Raw genomic sequence first — 15,383 nt, forward strand, 5'->3', positions numbered from 1 at the left:
CATGCGGTATTGCATCCCATTGAAGTCAATGCGGAACTAATTATTTTCGTTTCCATTGACTTCAATGGGGAAACTCGCTTTTATATGCGAATACATTGGATTATCAGCATACTCCTGGAACGGATTATGCTCGTAATCTGAAGTTCCACTGTATGTGTATATAATGTGATTTGATCAGTCATGAATTGTTAAGTGTTAACCAATGGGAAGCCCTATTACACAGGCCTATCTGAGTCCTAGGTAGAAATGAGAGAAAGTTGGTAGGCTTCATCTTCTTGATGTCCAGCAAACGTTAGCCTAGCCAAAGCTTGGAGACAACCATCAATCAGTTTAACTGAGGTTAAACAGAAGCTCATGGGGACTGATACATGAGAACCTTGACACCCATGCCAAATTTGGGATCCATGACTAAACTATAATGATCACTTAAATCTGGACCACTCCCTACTCTTGGCCTGATAGATGACATCGATTCCCCCCTTTTCTTTCCCTCCTCCCATATGTCCCAACTTCCTCTTATGTGCCTGTTCTTTTTTCCTTTTTCTTCTTCTTTTACATCTCTCTTTCTCTTTTTTTCTTCCCCCTCCCTTTAGCCTTTAGGAAGCGTTTAAGTCATTAACAAATCCATCCATCCTTTTCTTTCTTACAGGGCAATTTATGACTTTGCTATCAAGGAATCCCCACAGAATTGTTATCTGTACTGCTTATCTTATTTTTGCACATGACTGCTTAATCTTTGGAGATGAGATATAATTTGCTTCTGTATTTGTGTACTGGTACTGATGTTGGATACTCTTTATGTCACACTCTGTTCGGTGTATTTGTATACCCATGTCTTTTGCTACTGAGGTTTATTATTTGGAAAACTTAAAGTGGTTCTAAAGCTCAAATGTTTTTTACCTTCATGCATTCCCATTACGGTAAAAAAAAAACCTTTGTAGTGATGTGATCATTTCTTTGCCCATTTACCAAGTGTATAATCTTGTTATGCAGTGTTTGTTTGCCCTTTTTCAGTATGGTTGCTATGCTGAGCATGTGAAGAGAGATAGAACAATGAATTCCTGCTAACAGAACACTGGGTGTGTAAGAGCTGCTTCTGCCGATTCATCTCACTGTAACATACATAGAGAATGTTAATGATTTCATGTCCCTGCTTGGAAAATACTTATGTTGGATGGTTCAGTGAATGTTATTTCTTCAATACATGGACTTTCAAATAGAATGCTGTGTGGATTACTGTCTATGTGAAGATATATTTCTCAATTGGGATTTCACTTGCTATTCACAAGCCCCAATTGAGTGGAGGCACTGTGCTTGTTAAAGATCCTGTCCTGATCACACAGGTTAAAGACTCTAATCCTAAATACTATACAGGTGGTGACATCATACCCCAGTAGCTGCAGAAATAGAGAAAAATAGTGCTTCATTTGGAGTCTACTCCTGAGATAAATATCTTTGATCAGGACTAGGGATGAGCTTCGCGTTCGATACGAACGTATGTTCGACTCGAACATCGGTCGCTCGATCGTTTGTCGAAATTTGAACAAAACGGGTCGTTCGCGCCAAATTAGAATGACGCAAAACGTCCCATAATTCACTGCGGCGTTGAGCGCTGATGATTGGCCAAGCATGCTGTATGTCCCGCATGCTTGGCCAATCACAGCGCTCAAAAAACTAAGAGCCATAATTGGCCAAAGCCAGGGTGGCTTTGGCCAATTATGGCTCAGGGGGTTTAGTACACTCCCCACACTAAAAAAGGCAGCCTCATGTAGTGTGTTCCGGCTTTGTGAAAGAGCAGAGCAGTCAGACAGTTAGAGATATATAGAGACACAGTGTCTTTTCTACCAGATAGATAGATAGATAGATAGATAGATAGATAGAGCAGGAAGGCTAGTAGTCAGTATAGTTATATTTACAGTTTGTAGAGAATATATTCACATCCCTAGGAGTTGTAAATATATTTATAATTTGTACAGCTTAGCTAGATCTGTTATTAGTATTTGTCAGGCAGGAGATTGTGCTTGATGCAGTACTCTAACGTGTTGTATTGCCTGCATTAGGGTTTAGCTTAAACATAGTACTCTGTGTTAGTCAACGTGTGCTATTTAATTGCACATACACGAATTACCTGTTACTGCACATGTGCTATTTATTTGCACAGAAACGCAGTCGCTGTTAATGCAAGTGGGCTATTGAATGGCACAGAAACACAGTCGCTCTTACTGCGCGTGTGCTGTTACATAGCACCTGAATGCAGTTGGTGTCACTGCGCGTGTGCTGTTACATAGCACCTGAACGCAGTTGGTGTCACTGCGCGTGTGCTGTTTCATAGCACCTGAACACAGTTGTTGTCACTACGCGTGTGCTGTTACATAGCACCTGAACGCAGTTGGTGTCACTGCACGTTTGCTGTTTCATAGCACCTGAACGCAGTTGTCACTGCGTGTGTGCTGTTTCATAGCACCTGAACGCAGTTGTTGTCACTGCGCGTGTGCTGTTACATAGCACCTGAACGCAGTTGGTGTCACTGCACGTTTGCTGTTACATAGCACCTGAACACAGTTGGTGTCACTACGCGTGTGCAGTTACATAGCACCTGAACGCAGTTGGTGTCACTGCACGTTTGCTGTTTCATAGCACCTGAATGCAGTTGTTGTCACTGCGCGTGTGCTGTTACATAGCACCTGAGCGCAGTTGGTGTCACTGCACGTTTGCTGTTTCATAGCACCTGAACGCAGTTGTTGTCACTGCGCGTGTGCTGTTTCATAGCACCTGAACGCAGTTGTTGTCACTGCGCGTGTGCTGTTACATAGCACCTGAATGCAGTTGGTGTCACTGCGCGTGTGCTGTTTCATAGCACCTGAACGCAGTTGTTGTCATTGCGCGTGTGCTGTTACATAGCAGCTGAACGCAGTTGGTGTCACTGCACGTTTGCTGTTACATAGCACCGGAACGCATTAATATGTCTGGAAGGACAACAAAGAGAGGCAGAAAGTCACGAGGGCAAGCAGGCTCTGCATCTAGAGGTAACGCTGGTGGTGGATGTGGTGCATCCTCTTCAGCACGTGGCCGTGGCCGCTCGTCCTTCTTTCGGGAGCTGGCCGTGTTGAGCCTCAACATGCAGAGAAATTAGTGGAGTGGATGACCAAGCCGTCCTCATCCTCTCTCACACAGACTGATCTTAGTTTGTCTGGCAAAGCAGCTGCCAAGGCATCCTCTTCCTTCTGCACGATGGCATCACACAATCCTTCCCTAGTCCCACCATGTCCTCCTGAGGAGTCCCTCGAACTGTTTCAGCACAGTATTGGGTACATGCTGCATGAAGATGCGCAGCGTTTTGAAGACTCCGATGACAGAACACAGATAGAGGAAGGCATTGATGTGAGCACAGGGAGAGGGGGTGGCCGAGAGGGACAGCAATCTGGCAGTGATGTTCCCCCAGCTGGAGCATACTGCCAGGTTTTCGACAGTGATGATGAGGAGGGAGGGGATGATGAGGTCACTGACTCTACCTGGGTGCCTGAGAGGAGAGAGGAGGAGGAAGAGGAGGAGGATGAGGAGGATGAGGAGGACAAGGCACATGCACATCACCAAAGAGGCAGGATTCCCTCCAGGGGTCAGCGTAAGGGCAGCACAACAACTGCATTACGTGGCACATCTTCGCTTGTGCATGGCGCTGCTGTGTCTCAACGGTACAGCAAAAGTTCTTTGGTGTGGGCCTTTTTTGAAACATGTCCATCAGATCGTACCTTTGCTGTTTGCAACATATGTCTCAAGCGTATCTCGCGTGGCCAAAACATCACCCGTTTGGGCACCACATGCTTGTCCAGACATATGTCGACCTGCCATGCAGCTCGTTGGCAAGCATACCAGAAAGACCCACACCAAACACCAAAGCGGACCTCCCCTTGCCCTTCTGTGACCTCCAACCCCACTAGACTCCCAGTTCTCTCTGAAGCCTGCACTGAAGTTGTAGAAATAGGTGTCATAACCTAGTAGTGGTAGTACATGCGGCCAATCTACTGATAGTACCAGACAAATTTCCCTGCCCCAGCTGCTGCAGCGCCGACAGAAGTACACTCCCAGCCATCCACATGCCCAGCGGTTGAATGCTAGCTTAGCAAAATTGCTAGCACTTCAACTGCTACCTTTTCAGTTGGTAGATTCTGCCCCCTTCCGTGAGTTTGTGGAATGTGCAGTACTTCAGTGGCAAGTACCCAAACGCCACTTTTTCTCACGGAAGGCGATTACGGCTCTCTACCGGCATGTGGAAGGCAATGTCCATGCCTCGCTGGACAGGGCGGTCAGTGGTAAGGTGCATCTTACCGCTGACTCATGGTCCAGCAGGCATGGACAGGGACGTTACCTGTCTTTTACGGCCCAATGGGTGACTCTGCTGGCAGCTGGGAAGGACGCAGGGCAAGGTACAGTAATTTTGGAGGTTGTTCCGCCATCACGCCTCCAAAACACTACTACTGCTTGTGGCACACCTCTCTCCTCCACCCTCTCCTCTTCTTCTTCCTCTGTGGCCTCTTCCTGTGGTGATGTTTCCTCAGAACCAGCCGTGCTCCGTAAGCGTACGAGGGGCTACGCAGGAATGTAGGCCAAGAGATGCCATGCGGTGCTAAAGTTGGTGTGCTTGGGAGACAGGAGCCACACTGGGGAAGAGGTTCTTTCAGCTCTGCAGGGGCAGGCTCAGAGGTGGTTGACGCCACGCCAGCTGAAGCCTGGAATGGTGGTCAGCGATAATGGCACCAACCTCCTCTCTGCCCTGCGACAGGGAAAACTCACCCATGTGCCTTGTTTTGCGCATGTTCTCAATTTGGTGGTGCAGCGGTTCTTGGGCAGGTACCCGGGCTTACAGGATGTCCTGAAGCAGGCAAGGAAAGTCTGTGTGCATTTCCAGAGGTCATATAATGCCACTGCTCGGCTGACAGACCTCCAGAGGGAATACAACCTGCCCAAGAACCGCCTAATCTGTGACATGCCCACCAGATGGAACTCTACGTTGGCCATGCTGCAGCGGCTGCACACGCAGCAGAGGGCCATCAATGAGTACCTGTGCCAATATGGCAGCAGAACTGGGTCAGGGGAGCTTGTTTTTTTTTCACCACAACAGTGGGCCTTGATCAGGGATGCATGCACTATCCTGTCACCATTTGAGGAGGCCATGAGGATGGTGAGCAGTGACAGTGCATGCATCAGTGAGACTGTCCCTCTTATTCACATGTTGGAGCACACGCTACTTGGAATAATGGACAGGGCCCTTGAGGCAGAACAGAGGAAGGAAGAGGAGGACTTCCTTACCTCTCAAGGCCCCCTTTATCCAAACACTGTTCCTGCTTGCCCACCTAGCACACAGGAAGAGGAGGAGGAGGATGATTGTATCAGCAGCATGGAGGTGGAGCCTAGCACTCAGCATCAGCAGCAGCAGTCTTCAAGGGATCATTTACAGTCCCAAGGAACACGTGGACTTTTACGTGGCTGGGATGAGGTGGCTGCAGATCCTGTCGTCCTCAGTGACCCAGAGGACTGTGCCCCGAATGCCTCTGCAAACCTACGCTGCATGGCCTCCCTGATCCTGCAAAGCCTGCGTAAGGATCCTCGTGTACGTGCTATCAAGGAGAGGGATCATTACTGGCTGGCATCTCTCCTTGATCCACGTTACAAGAGTAAGGTAGCGGACCTTATGTTGCCATCGCAGAGGGAGCAGAAGATGAAACTTCTGCGGGATTACCAAAACCTGGCCCTGGACAACGTCTTGCTGAGGCTTCGGTGAGTCAGAGAAGGAGCGGTGGAGAAGGTGGCCGTCTGAACGATGCATTCAGACAATTTTTTAGTCCGCAGCCCCAAGGTCTGACCGGTTCCAGCAACCATCGCCAGCGTCTGGTTTACATGGTCCGGGAATACCTAGGGGCAAGATCCGACTTGGACACCTTCCCCACCGAAAATCCTCTGGCTTACTGGGTCTTGAGGATGGATCACTGGCCAGAGCTTGCACAGTACGCAATTGAGCTACTGGCTTGCCCTGCATCCAGTGTTCTTTCAGAACGCACATTCAGTGCTGCTGGAGGCTTTGTGACCGATCACAGGGTGCGCCTCTCCACCGACTCTGTTGATCGACTGACCTTCATCAAAATGAATCGGGCTTGGATCAACACCAGCTACCAAGCACCTGATGCTGATGTTACTGAATAAGATTTTTTTGTTGAAATGTCAGATCCCTTTGAGACTGCATATGCTGATGCTGAGTGACTGTCCTGTTAGGCTGCTGATGGAATATCCTTCTCCTCACTTTTCTTGCTGATAGCTTGTTAAGAAATTTTGTTTTTCTGGTCTCCGCCACCAGTGCCTAAGGCCTAATTTTTCTGCCCCTGTTTAACAGGGGTGCCTAATAACAATTGTTGATGCAATACTTTGCACTAGACATGTTCACTGCCAAAAAATTTGTTGTTTTCGTTTGTTATTTTTTTTTTGTTTTTTTTATAATTCGTGAAATCCGAAAAATTCATTTTTTTTTTGTTTTTGTTTCGTTTTTTTTTTCGGAAATTCTGAAATTTCGAGAAAAAAAAATTCGGGATATTTTCGGATTTCCGAAAAAGCAAAAAACCGAAAAAAATCGAATTTTTCAGTTTTCGAAATTTCAAATTTTTTTTATTTTTCGAATTTTCGAAATTTCGTATTTTTGAAGTTTCGTATTTCGAATTTTTCAGTTTTCGAATTTTCGCATTTTTCGAATTTTCGCATTTTTGAATTTTTCAATTTTCGAAAGTTCGATTTTCAATTTTCAAAATACGAAAATTCGGAAATACGAAAATTCGGAAATCGAAAAAACCTGAAATTCGAATTTTCAAAAATTCATAAATACGAAAATACGTATTTTTTTAAAATTTTCGATTTTTTCAACTTTTGAATTTTTCCATTTTCGAAATTCGGAAATACGAAAATTCGAAAATTGAAAAATTCGAAAATTGAAAAATTCGAAAATTGAAAAATTCGAAATTTTAAAAATTCGAAATTGGAAAAGTGAAAAATTCGAAAATTCGAATTTTTCGATTTTCGAATTTTTTGATTTTCGAATTTTTCGATTTTCGAATTTTTCAATTTTCAAATTTCCTTATTTTCAAATTTCGAATTTTCGTATTTCCGATTTCGAAATTTCGAAAATTCGAAATGGAAAAATTCGAAAATTGAAGAAATCAAAGTTCGAAAATTGAAAAATGTTTCAAATTTGGCATTTTTCAATTTTCGAATTTTTCAATTTTCGAATTTTTCAATTTCGAATTTTCGAAATTCGTAAATACGAAAATTTGAAAATTCGAAATTCGGAAATTGAAAAATTCGAAATTTGAAACATTTTTCAATTTCGATTTTTTTCAATTTTCGAATTTCGAATTTTTCAATTTTTGAAATTTCGAATTTTCGAAATTCGGAAATTTGTCAAAATTCGAAATTTGAAAAATTCCAAATTTGAAAAATTCCAAATCTGAAAAATTAGAAATTGGAAAAATCGAAAATTAAAAAAATCGAAAATTAAAAAAATCGAAAATTCGAAAATTGGAAAATTCGGAATTTCAAAAATTAGAAAATCCGAATTTCCGAAATTCGTAAATACGAAAATTAAAAAAAAAACGAAAATTCGTAAATTCAAAATTTTCAGAAGCCTAATTTTTGTGCCCCTGTGTAACAGGGGCATCTAATAACATTTTTTGATGCAATACTTTGCACGTGGCTCTTTGTTGCGCTCCAAATACAGTATGTTTGAGGGGTGCCCTTTTTTCTACAATTTTTTTCTACAATTTTGCTTTCACAAAAAAATAATGGCCCCCCACCACCCCTAAAATAATCGAGATATTGTTGCCACACAGCACGTGCACAAGCAGTATTAAATTACTTTGGGCCAAATCCTCAAAAGAGATACGACAGAGTAACTGCTGTTACTCCGTCGTATCCCTGGTCCTAACTATGGAACTGATCCACAGAATCAGTTTTCCATAGTTAGGGAGAAGATCCGGCATGTGTAATTGAATTACACTGCCGGATCTTAGGATGCAGTACCGCATCCGCCGCTGGGGGCATTTTGTGTCGAAATGCCGCCTTGGGTATGCAAATTAGCACTTACGGAGATCCACAAAGCTTTTCTGCTTCATTTTTTTCTCCGTAAGTATTAAGTTGCATACGCAAAATTAGGGCTGCTTTTACATGGTGTACGGTCTGTTCGAACGTTCTGGTGCGAACCGAACCCGGGTATGTTCGGCTCTTCCCTAATCAGGACATTAAGGAACAACCATGTCACTGTTATCAACAGAAGCTGTGAGGCAGTGGGCCCTGGAAGAGAAACTTCTACCTAAAAGGACATTTGCTATTTTGTGTGTATCTGTCACTGTGCAAAACAGATTATAGCGCACACATGCAAAAATGACATTTATCCTGCAAGGCTAGTTAAAAACGCCTGAACATATTCAAAAATACGGGGGTTTGGTCACACTATATGGTCATTTTTTTGGGTGTGCCCCCCAAGTCTGTCTTTGTATCACTGTGAGCACCCATAGACTGCAGGAGGCGTTACAAGCTAATGAAACTTTGCAGTCTGTCTCTCTTGTGGATAAAATAAAGAAAGATGAGAGTTATGAACTCTATCCCCATTATCTCTGTCTCAGTGAGGTGGATTTAAATCAAGTTAAAGGGCCCTTTTGCATATTTCCAAAGGGGGCTGAAGTAATTGGTTGTGCTGTAGTATTTCCAGTAATCTCACCTCCAGTAAGGCGGAAGTTACCAGCTCTACCTGTAAAGTGTGAACCATTGAATACAATTGCTTTATCAGGAGAAACTTTGTTGACTATTACAGCCGCTAAGCAGGAAAAAAAATATTGAGCACCTGCTGTTAAAATTCACTGAAGTCATTGCTCAGAATTTACATGCTGATTCTTATTGCAAATTAAAGGCTTTTTCAGGGGTGCTCCCTGTTCCCGCTGGTGAAGAAAGCTTTGAGGTGTGGAAAGATTTTGCACAACAAGTGATAGAAAAATGGACCTGCTCAGAGGAAAAGAAAAAACAGCGCATCATGGAAAGTTTCAGACCACCAGTATCCATTATCATTAGAGCTTACAAGGACACTCATGTGAGTACCAGTGCTCAAGAATATACGTGAAACTCGAAAAATTTGAATATCATGCAAAAGTTCATTTATTTCACAAATGCGAGCACACACAATCGGAATATCCGACAAAAGTTCGATGTGAGCTTTTGGGTGGAAATTCCGACTGTGTGTAGTCTACATCGGACATTTTCTGTCGAAATTTCCAACAGCAAAACTTTGAGAGCTGCTTCTCCATTTTTCCGACAGGAAATGTTCTTGTCAGAAATTCGGATCGCCTGTATGCAATGGCGACGCACAAAAATCCTACGCATGCTCGGAAATTATTGAACTTAATTTTTCTCGGCTTGTCATAGTGTTGTACGTCACCGCGTTCTTGACGTTCAGAATTTCCGCGTGTGTTTGCAGCACAAGTTTGAGCCAACATTCCGTTGGAAAAAAATCCACGGTTTTATTGTCGGAAATTCCGATCGTGTGTACGTGGCAACAGGGTTTTCAATAATATAGTAGGGAGTTAGGAGACTCATTCACCAATATATATTTAGATAAAGTGAATAGAATGAGGGGAAGGGGAAAGGACCTATATGGGATTGTAATAGGGGGAGAGGGATGAGACTCTCTCTCCTCCTTACAAAAATAAAACGGATTGAGAGGGCCACTGATGGTAATAATATTCACACATTTTTTTATTTTTTTTCCCTTTTGAGGGTGGGTGATGGGGGAGTAGTCCCATTCTCAATTTTTTCAAAAAGCCCTGGAAAATTTAAGAGGAGTATATGCTATTTTTTTTCATTTTGTGTTTTTTTTTAATGATTTGTATATCTGCTTTTGTAAAAGTATGTAAGGTTTTATATTTGTATAAAAATTCTATAAAAATAATTTAAAGCACATTTTTCCATTATGTTGGGGGTGCATTATTGCATGCATGTTAATGTATGGTATTTCGTACGTTAACATGTAAAACATTAGGGCAAGTAATCCAGTAAGAATAAGCTGTAAACCAGGGGTGCCCAACCAGTGGCCCGAGGGCCACATGTGGCCCGCGAATCCCTCTGATGTGGCCCGCAACCTCCTGTTCTGGGATGGCTGGTTGGCAGGTTGGCAAGCCCAGATGGCAGGTTGCCGACCTGCCATCCCAGAGCTTCAGTGTTGTGATTGAAGCCTTTGGTAGAAGAAGCAAGTGGCTTTTCAGAAAGTGCACCACACCTGCAGGATATAATAGACGTCAATGGCAAAGTGAAGCTAACAGGCGGTAAAACCACAGGTACACTGCGCCCCAATCGGACCCCTCCATTCACCTCTATGGATCGGCAGATGCCTAACTCCAATCCGATCTGCTAAAATGAAAAACAGAAGTGGATCCATCCCCTTTCTATATAATTGGATCAGAGAGCCCATAGAGTAGATTGGCTGTGTCTGTGTCTGCTTTGCATATGCAGAGTGAACGCAGACTTGTCATCTGCCCACTCCGCTCATTGTGGCCCGTGGCCGGTTACTAAGTCGCTTAAGTGTCCCTCGACCTTCAAAAGGTTGGGCACCCCTGCTGTAAACAAATGGCAAAAAAATGAAACCTGGACTTGCACTTTTCTTTTGTAATTTTAAAACATTTTTACAACACTCAACATGTGCGTTATGGTCCCCTGTAGTGCAGGTTTATCAGCACCTACTGTATTGTGCATTGGAGTGTCACTTTACATGAATGTCGCCATATCACACTGCACAGAGTGCAGTATGTAACTGCACATTTTACAACATTACCACAATGAATGAGTATGAAGGGGGCCTAAAGATATTTGTGGGTGTGCATGCTTCTGGCTATATTATGTAGTGTATTATGCCTACATGAAGAGAGAATTATTCACTCACATTGATGACAGCCATAATCCAGAATGCATAGGCCACATTAGTTTGTGCTGGCCCATCCCGTGGAAGAACATAATGCGACACATTCCTTGGATGATGAGATACAATTGAGTTCCTAATGTGTTGCAGATTGCTGCTCCCATTCAGGGTCGAGTTGGACTGGATGCAGTTGGTGTCCGAAAGGAATGGATCTGCTATCAAAGGACTCAGAAGTGCTCCAAAACCAACAAAAAAATGTAGCACCTAAAAAAAACACATATGTTTACTAAGCAATGCTGATTCTATTTTTTTAAGCATTACATATTTATACTGTTGATGTTTAATAAGGAACGGAAATGGCAAGGAAAAGCCCTTATTGTACTCAATGGAACTGGTTTGATCTTTGTGTTTCTGTGGGTTGCAATTTAACAAAATGGGGCTTTTATTCTCCACTTTTTAGAGGATGAACACTTGTTTTCATTAGCCAAGCATACAAGCAGGAAGCAAAATGCATAAAGGACAGAAACAAAATGTATGTATTTTTAAAACTGCAGTCCATTAATGTTAGGGTTAAAGGATCAGTGTTCACCTACCATTTTTCACAAGAGACATAATTCATGACGTTACATGTAACTTCTGCAAGCTGTTACATTGTATCAATCGTTTGCATGATATTAGTATACAGTAGTCCGTGTTCTCTGTGTAATTATGGAATCATACGTAATTCAGTTTTACATACATGTTGGCAAGTTGATTCACATTCTGGCTTCTCTTAGCTCTTGAAAATGTTGTGTTACTAAACCCAGGACCCTGCATTCACTATATCTGGTCTCCCACAGTACACAGAACATGGAAATGCAATTATTTTAGTAAATATAAACTGCTAAATACTTTTATTCAGCAGTATAAAGCAGTCTTGTGACTTCTATAAGTTTCTGGCTAAAGCTTGTAGGAGGTGTTTTCATTCCCCCACAATTGTCCTATGAGAATGCAGGACACCTGACCCTCTGTTTGGACAGTGCTGATTGGCCCTGTGCTGATCACATGCACTCTCCCAATAAAAAGAAAAACTCTCTAGCAATACAGACCAAACTGAGCATGTACAGTCTGCCCCCTGGCTCTGTAAATATCAGGAAATATATTGGGAGTCAGTGGAAGAAACAGATGATCAGAGGAGATGGGAACGAACAGCCTTTTTACACAATGTGAGCATAACAAGCATGCTTTACTGCATATACCAGGCATGTCCAAAGTCTGACCCACGGGCCAATCGCGGCCCGCATTCCCGTTTTGAACGGCCCGCCTGGTTATTTGGATGTATATATCTTTTGTGGCCCCCAACGATCTCCTGGCGCCGGGGGCCACAAAAGATATATACTGTAATGATGGCTGCCTTGGAGGTGACAGGGAAAGGACGCGTGCCGTGCAATGCATACAGGGCGGGCTCTGTAATAGGAAGTGCCAGCTCCTGCGCTGTTCTGTCCCATCATAGGAGGCGGGACTTATATTTATTAAAGAGGTTGCCGTGTAAACAGGAGTTTCTCCTGTATGTAATCCTTTGGCATTCGTCCCAACCCTCCCTGTCCCATTCAAGGCTGCAGATGGATGGGCATTAATCAGGCTGCACTGAAGTCAATGGTGAGTCTGTATTCCTGGCAATGGTGGGTGCTGTGTTCCTGGCAATTGTGGGTGCTGTGTTTCTGGCAATTGTGGGTTCTGCGTTCCTGGCTGTGTTCGGTGCTGCATTCCTGGCTGTGTTTTTGGCAATGGTGGGTGCTGCGTTCCTGGCAATTGTGGGTGCTGTGTTCCTGGCTATGTCCTTGGCAATTGTGGGTGCTGCGTTCCTTGCTGTGTTCCTGACAATGGTGGGTGCTGCGTACCTGGCTGTGTTCCTGGCAATGGTGGGTGTTGCGTACCTGGCTGTGTTCCTGGCAATGGTGGGTGCTGCATTCCTGGCTGTGTTCCTGGCAAGGGTGCGTGCTGTGTTTCTGGCAATGGTGGGTGCTGCGTTCCTGGCTGTGTCCCTGGTAATTGTGGGGGCTGCTATCCTGGCAATGATGGGTCTGCAGATGGGCACTGACCCTTTTTGCTTTACAGTTCTTAATTTAAAATGTATTCATTTTTTCTGAAACTTCCCTCTTAGGCCGGGTACTCACGACCAAACATGTATGGTGAAAGCGGTCCGTCGGACCGTTTTCACCATACATGTCTGCCAGAGGGCTTCTGTACGATGGTTGTACACACCATCGTACAGAAGTCCGCGCGTAAACAATACGCGGGGCGTGTCCGCGGTGTCGCCGCGTCGATGACGCGGTGTCGCCGCGACAATGACGCAGCGACGTGGGCGGCCCGCCTTTAAAATGCTTCCACACATGCGTCGAAGTCATTCGACGCATGCGAGGGACGGCGGGCGCCTGGACATGTACGGTAGGTCTGTACTGACGACCGTACATGTCCGAGCGGGCAGGATTCCAGCGGACTGTTTTAAAACAAGTCCAGGAATATTTGTCCGCTGGGAAAAGGCCCGGCGGGCAAATTTTGCTGGAATTCGGCCCGCTCGCGCCCACATACGACCAAACATGTCTGCTGAAACTGGCCTGCGGACCAGTTTCAGCAGACATGTTTGGTCGTGAGTACGGGGCCTTAAAGTGAAGGTGCGTCTTATACGCCGATAAATACGGTATATCCAAATAACACACAAAGCTCATCTCTTCACCACACACAGCCACAAAGGGAAGAAAATTCTTGTTGGGCAGTGTATTACTGCTCAGACGAACACACTAATGCCACGTACACACGATCGGTTCATCCGATAAAAATGGACCGATTGATTTTTTCATCAGATATCCGATGAAGCTGACTTTCATCAGTCTTGCCTACACACCATCAGTTACAAATCTGATCATGTGAGAACGCGTGACGTAAAACACTACGATGTGCTGAGAAAATGAAGTTCAACGCTTCCGAGGATGCGTCGACTTGATTCTGAGAATGCGTGGATTTTTAACCGATGGACTTGCCCACAGACGATCGTTTTTTTCTATCGATTTTTTTTAACCATCAGATAATTTTAAAACGGGTTCTAAGTTTTTTCACCGATGGGGAAAAAAAAACCATAGGGCCCACACACGATCGGTTCGTCCGATAAAAACGGTCCATCGGACCGTTTTTATTAGACAAACCGATCGTGTGTACAGGTTCAATGGTTCAAAGAATGTCAGGCAAAATGGTCTGCCCTCGAGTATGTTCACTTCATCAAATCTGGCCCGCTTTGAAAAAAGTTTGGACACCCCTGGCATATACAGACTGATTTTCACTGTTGTGGGTTTAGTAACACTTTAAGTAATGAGATATCTGCCAAAATCATCATCTTTCCAACTGTTTGAGGTATTACAAAGCCAAATCACAGTGCCATACTCTACCCAAAGAATTCTCCATTGTTGGTTTGATGTCATAAGTAATAACATGATTTTTTGTTTGTTTTTTGGCAGTATAAGAAGGTGAATATAGTAGCAGACAATATGCAAACTCACAAAGCAAACTTTTCTACAGTCTTAAGCTGCTTATAAAATAGAATAGATTTTTAATTTCAAGAATGTTCAATCAATTTTCTAAACATTAGTGAGGACAAATCGATATTCGTTTTTAACTGCAGTGACGAGAAAATTTGAAGGGGAGGATGGAAATCTTTTCTTGAACAAATTTCTAACAGTGTATGTGGTTTTGGTTTGGAAAAATTAATTTGTTCCAAAACAAATGTTTAAATCAAATAATATATCAACTATTTTGGAATGACATTCATCAAGTCACCAAATGCACTGAGAATTTTTGTACAAATTTTGTTTGAAAATCTCTAAAATCGGGCTATAGCCAGCTTAAAGAGATTCATAAACTTAGGCTGGGTTCACACTATCTTCGTATGTGGCTCACAGCAGGGGTCCGGTGCATCCCCGTTCACTGTTTTCAGGTTACATAGTTACATAGTTACATAGTTAGTCAGGTTGAAAAAAGACACAAGTCCATCCAGTTCAACCACAAAAAAATAAACAAACAAAATAAAAAACACAATACAATCCCATACACCCAACTCCATACCCACAGTTGATCCAGAGGAAGGCAAAAAACCCCAGCAGAGCATGATCCAATTTGCTACAGCAAGGGAAAAAATTCCTTCCTGATCCCCCGAGAGGCAATCGGATTTACCCTATGTATATATATATATATGTTGCAGTTTGCAAGAGATTTACTGGGGCTATGACTAAAGCTATCTGCTATAACCCTGGTATTTTATTTATTTTTTCAGCCGCTGGAACACTTTAAGAAGCTCACCGGTGTTTCTCTGGCTTACAGTTTTTACAGAGATCCGATGGTGCAGCCGGCTGGTCACATTGGTGATAAAAGACTAGATCGTCTTTGATCGTCTCTATGGCCTTGGAGGACCAGA

The 15,383-nt window shown here is 43.5% G+C and overlaps 1 protein-coding gene across 1 annotated transcript in view; it reads right to left on the reverse strand.

Moving 5' to 3' along the window:
• Window positions 1–15,383, reverse strand: part of MFSD4A (major facilitator superfamily domain containing 4A) — a 176,167-nt gene that overhangs the window by 87,769 nt on the left and 73,015 nt on the right. Inside the window, exon 3 of the mRNA XM_040337542.1 lies at window positions 10,964–11,203. Within this exon, the coding sequence (XP_040193476.1) occupies window positions 10,964–11,203 (240 nt within the window). The remainder of the gene's footprint in view (window positions 1–10,963; window positions 11,204–15,383) is intronic.

This window comes from Rana temporaria, chromosome 2 (assembly GCF_905171775.1).
Source record: "Rana temporaria chromosome 2, aRanTem1.1, whole genome shotgun sequence".
Classification (NCBI taxonomy): Eukaryota; Metazoa; Chordata; class Amphibia; order Anura; family Ranidae; genus Rana; species Rana temporaria.